The sequence below is a fragment of the Panicum virgatum genome, chromosome 9N, assembly GCF_016808335.1.
Source record: "Panicum virgatum strain AP13 chromosome 9N, P.virgatum_v5, whole genome shotgun sequence".
Taxonomy (NCBI): Eukaryota; Viridiplantae; Streptophyta; class Magnoliopsida; order Poales; family Poaceae; genus Panicum; species Panicum virgatum.
Window position 1 is genome coordinate 61,359,920 of NC_053153.1, and position 5,103 is coordinate 61,365,022.

The 5,103-nt window shown below is 52.3% G+C and overlaps 1 protein-coding gene across 1 annotated transcript; it reads right to left on the reverse strand.

Annotated features, from left to right (window-relative positions):
* Positions 1 to 1,487: 1,487 nt before the first annotated feature.
* LOC120692620 (probable trehalose-phosphate phosphatase 9) lies at positions 1,488 to 4,133 on the reverse strand. The gene is made up of 7 exons (XM_039976002.1): positions 3,785 to 4,133; positions 3,516 to 3,656; positions 3,271 to 3,342; positions 2,832 to 2,927; positions 2,373 to 2,682; positions 2,156 to 2,226; positions 1,488 to 2,028 (listed from the first exon to the last, which is right to left on the reverse strand). The coding sequence occupies exons 1-7, from the start codon at positions 4,028 to 4,030 to the stop codon at positions 1,891 to 1,893; spliced, it is 1,074 nt and encodes a 357-aa protein (XP_039831936.1). The 5' UTR covers positions 4,031 to 4,133; the 3' UTR covers positions 1,488 to 1,890.
* Positions 4,134 to 5,103: the final 970 nt, after the last annotated feature.

Sequence of the window (5,103 nt, forward strand, 5' to 3'; positions counted from 1 at the left end):
CCAGGATAAAGAGAACAAAATGCACTGGTTATCATGGGAGCAGCTGTGTAAGCGTAAGCAAAAGGGAGGGCTTGGATACAGAGATTTACACCTCTTCAATTTGGCTATGCTAGCTAGACAGGGGTGGCGTCTTATAATGGAGCCAAACTTGTTATGTGCTCAGGTTCTGAGGGCTAAATATTTTCAGAATGGAGATCCGTTGACAGCTAGTGAGAAGCCTGGTATTTTCTATACATGGAGGAGTATTCTGCGCGGTCTGCAAGCGTTGAAAAAAGGGCTGATTTGGAGGGTTGGTGATGGCTCAAGCATCAATATTTGGAGTGATGCATGGATTCCGAATGGAGTTTTACGACGACCAGTTACGCCTAGGGGAAGAATAGTTTACAATAAAGTGTCTGATCTCATTGATCCACACTCTGGAACCTGGGATGAGGAACTTATTAAGGAGATCTTTTGGGAGGAGGACGTTAAACACATACTATCCATTCCCATCAAGCATGGAAGGGAAGACACTCTAGCTTGGCATTTTGACAACAAAGGTATTTTTTCTGTGAAGTCGGCCTATCAGTTCTGGAGGACGCCAAGGAAAGGGATCAAATAAGACAAACAGGTAGCTCAAGCTCTAGTGTTGAAAGGGAGCAGGATGTTCGCTGGCATCAGTTGTGGAAGATTGCCTGTCCACCGAAGGTGAAGCTTTTTCTGTGGAGATTGGGGCACAACAGCTTACCTTTGCGCATGAACATTTTGAGAAGAGGTATGGAGATAGATACCAGGTGTCCAGTGTGCTGGCGTTTAGATGAGGATGGCGGCCACTGTTTCTTGAAGTGTAAGATGGTCAAAAAGTTATGGAGGCATATGAATTTGGAGCATATACGTATCCAGCTATTGTCACTAAACAGTGTAGTGGAGGTTTTAATGTGCGTCCTTGCTCTGAACGATAGCCAGAAATTCCCTGTCATTGGTCTATTATGGGCATGGTGGAATGCCAGGAATAAATGCAATGTGGGAGAACAGATGAAAAAGACCGATTCAGTCAGCTTCAGTGCACATGAGATTATTGCTAGCTGTGGTAAAAAACAAACTAGGCCAAGTCGAGAGGCTATACCTGGACGAAAGTGTTGGCAACCACCACCAGTTGACTTTCTAAAGGTGAACTTTGATGGCGCTTTCAGGGCAGTGGAAAAGGATGGAGCATGGGGTTTCATTATTAGGGACAGTGATGGTCAGGCAGTCGTGGCAGGATCAGGCCGGCTATCTGCAGTTCCTGATGCTATCTCGGCAGAAGGGGAAGCATGTTTGGCAGCACTGGAGGCGGCCATGAACCGTGGAATATCTCGAGTGATTATTGAAACAGACTCGACGAATCTGGTTTCGGCTCTTCGCGGCAATGCTTATGATCAAGCACCTGGTGGAGTCATCTTTAGTGAAGCGCGGGGTGTTTTAGAGATGCATTTTGATCATGTTATCTTTTCTGCTATTCCTAGAACTTGTAATCAAGCGGCACATGAGCTCGCTCGTTTTGGTCTTAGTCGGGACCCGGACCTCCCAAGTGTGTGGGAGGATCCCCTCCCTGGTTTTGTAACAACTTTGGTGGATCGCGATCGCGCTGATCCTGGGTTTGCTTAATTAAAGAGCGAGTTGACTATCAAAAAAAAAAAGAAACAGCAGCAGCAGCAGGAACGAAAAAATGAAGATAAAAAAGAAGAGAAAGGATTGGACATGGGAAGGGAAATGCTAGCAGGTTCGGTTCTATGAACGGTGCTCTTGTCGATCCTAAGCTGAGATACAGTGCAACAAGAACGGAACTCCTCTGCCTCTGCTTTTTTTTTTTCCGTTCTGGAGGGAGGGAGGTGGTAGCCGAGTTAGATGGAGAGGTGCTTGCTGGATCGATCAGGTGGTGCTGGCGTCGACGAGCCTGCGCAGGAAGTCCCTGACCTCGGCCGGCTCGCGGAGGGAGAAGGACGCGCTGGTCTCCTTGGGGAACTTGGACACGAGGATCCCCGCGCCCTGCCCCCGGCTGCGCAGCACCTGCCCGACACAACCGTGGAAACCGTCAGAGACAGAGTATTTTTCAGCTCCGGAATTTCAGGCGGCAGGCTGACCACGATCTCCTCGCAGGAGAGGAGGAGCCGCGGCGGCGGCCGTACGTGCCTACCTTGAACGCGTCCTCGTCGGTGCGGTCGTCGCCGATGTAGATCGGGAACACGTCGCTGCGCTCCGCGTAACCTGGAAGACGAAGCGAGAGACAGAGGAACGCTTGGTCAGTCAGACAGCCATGATGGCGTGCTCTTGTTCAGAACTTGAGAGCCAGCAGCAGCAACGATTTCATTTGTTCCTCCAAATCCAATAGGAGCGAGGCGGCAGCAACTCACCGAGCGAGTCGAGGAGGAACTCGAGGGCCTTGCCCTTGTCCCACTTGATCATGGGGCGGACCTCGAGCACCTTGCGGCCCTGGGTGAGGCGGAGGCCCGGGTAGTCCTTGAGCACGGCGCGGACCTGCTCGAACAGCGCGCCCCAGGCGGCCTCCTCCACGCAGCGGAAGTGCACGGACAGGCAGAACTTGTTGTTCTCCACCTTGGCGCCCGGGATCGACGCCTCCATCCGCTCCACCAGCGCGCCGTACGCCTCCTCGATCACCGGCAGGAACTCGCTCGCCGGCTGGCACAGCACCGACTTGCCCTCCTGACCGAATCATCATCATCATCCATGGGCGTCAGAGGTGGAAGAAGGAGAAGGATTACGTGGCACGCGCGTCGCTTTCAGTTTTCACGACGGTAAAACCTTCTTGTTGCTTGCAAGGATGGAGAGATGATGTGGTAAATTGCAAGTACCTTGCCGTGGTGGTTGGGGTCGGCGGTGGGCCCTCGGATGTCCATCCCGTGGCTCCCGGCGTAGTAGAGCTCCGCCAGCCGCACGAAGCCGAACACCTGCGAGGCGAGAAAGACAGCGCACGCAGCAGCACGTCAGCGTCGTCGTCTTCGTCTCGCACGTCGCCGTCGCCACCGAGCATGGCATGGCAGGCAGCAGGGTCGGGCTACCAAACACCAATGGCCGCGGGGGCAGGGGGTGGTAAAATAAAAAGGGGGAAGAAAAGGAGAGCTCCCGCCAAGTGGAGGAGCTTCTAGCTAGCTCGCGCCGCGCCGTCTGCCTGCCCCGTGAGCAGCTAGCTGCCGGTGGCTGGCTGCTGGATTTCGTGTGCGTGTCTGGTGGTGAGAGGGCGGAGGAAAGGGACGGACTTTTCGGCTGGAAGGCGAAGGCGAATGTGCGTACCTTGTCACGGCAACGCCCGCTGACGATCGCCGTCGGGAAGCGCGCCGCCACGCCGCGCACGGCCTCCCTCATCTGCGTCGGGAGATTACAGCGTCAGCCGTCAGAGGATGCTCAAGAAGTACACGGAAGCTTTGCTTTGGGAACCGGGACGCAGAGCATATGCTCTGCTTTCCAATTCATGACCACAGAGGCGGGCGAGGAGCCGAGGAGGAGGAGGAAGAGGATGTGATGGGGCAGGCACGCACCTCGTCGGTCATGACGGCGCGGTCGGGGTCCTCGACGATCGGGGACAGCGTGCCGTCGTAGTCCAGGAACACGGCGACCTGCTTCCCCTTGGCCGCCGCCGCCAGCGCGTCGAACCGGTCCAATGCCGACGGGTGCCGCTCCTGCACACGAAACGGTTGGTTGCTCCTTTTTCAGCGCCATGGATTTGGCCGCAATCGAAACCAAGAATATATATTTTTTTGGGGGGAAAGGTTCTCCGTCTGGCCTCCAGCGGCCGACGTGTATTTACCATCCAGTCGTCGTGCTCCGCGTCGGCGGCGCCGGCCAGGGGCGCCATGAGCCTGTGCCTGGGCGAGGAGGCCTTCATGGAGTCGAGCCAGGATACCATGACGGCGGCGCCGAGGTCGACCTGCGCCGCCAGCTTCCTGCACGAGTCGCCCCCCGTCCTCGGCGGCGGGAACGAGAAATGCCGCGCGGCCGCCGCCGCCGCGACGACGGCGTCCTCGGGGCCGAGCACCACGCCGTGCTTCGTCATGGTCAGCTAGACAGCAGCGGTTGCTAGAAAGAGAAGCGTGGATCGGAAGAGAGAGGCGCTGGAAGCCGCCGATTCAAGCTGCTGAAGGAGGATGCTTCTAGCCTTTGGCTGTGTGGGGGAGTTTGGGGATGGTGGGGAGGGGTATTTATAGGTAGGGGGAGGGGGGCAGGGAAGGCCTGGCCAACCCCTTTCCGGTGCCTGTTTTTCCCTCTCTATTTATTTTTTTATTACAAACACACGGGAGTTTTTTTGGCCCCCCTGGGTTGTTGAGAAACATGCGCCTCAGGAAATCACAAGTGGGTATTGAATGTGGGACCTTTCTTTCTCTTTTTCTCTTGGTGTAGTACATGGGCGGCTTCATTTTTAATCGCTGAATTTTTGCTAAACGATGTGAACACATTTAAATTGTTATCAAATGACTAAGCAATGAGTGGAAACAGATTGAGAAGAAAAAAACAGATTGGATTTCCATACTAAACTCAGACTTTGGCAAGTCAGAAGTATGAAAATGTGTAAAAGAAGAGATACTCCATCCTCCCAAGTTTATAGTCGTTTTGATTTTTTCAAATACATAGATTTTATTATATGTCTAAATATAATATATATGTAGATGTATATTAATATTTATAAATCTAGAAAAGTCAAAACAACTACTCCCTCCTTCCCCGTTTATAAGGCATGGTGGAACATGACACGGTCTTCTAAACAACACTTTGACCATTTATTTATCATATATTATATCACTTTTGATTATAAACTTATAATCATTGTAAACTATGTTTGATTATGAATTCAATCATATGAAATTTGCATTATAAAATTAAAAATTTAATAGTCAAATTATTGGTCAAAGATGAGAAGGTTTGAATCTTGATATACGTGTATGCCTTATAAACGGGGAAGGAGGGAGTAATAATTCGGGATAGAGAGAATAGTAGCGTGAGAACTACTGGCACCCGTTTTGCACTTACGGTAATTTAGGACTTCAGTTTGTGAGGTGCTTAACTCAATTAGTCAGCTGTTGATCTGGTCAAGGTTTGCAGCCGAGGGAGGAGGCGCAGCAGCAGGCGGAT

What these genes read in the sequence shown, in the direction of transcription:
- LOC120692620 (XM_039976002.1), bottom strand. Translation starts at nt 4,030, where the DNA reads ATGACGAAGCACGGCGTGGTGCTCGGCCCCGAGGACGCCGTCGTCGCG. An exon ending in ACCCCAACCACCACGGCAAG is followed by an intron (nt 2,683 to 2,831) that starts GTACTTGCAATT and finishes TGATTCGGTCAG; the next exon opens with GAGGGCAAGTCGGTGCTGTG. An exon ending in GTTCCTCCTCGACTCGCTCG is followed by an intron (nt 2,227 to 2,372) that starts GTGAGTTGCTGC and finishes TTCGTCTTCCAG; the next exon opens with GTTACGCGGAGCGCAGCGAC.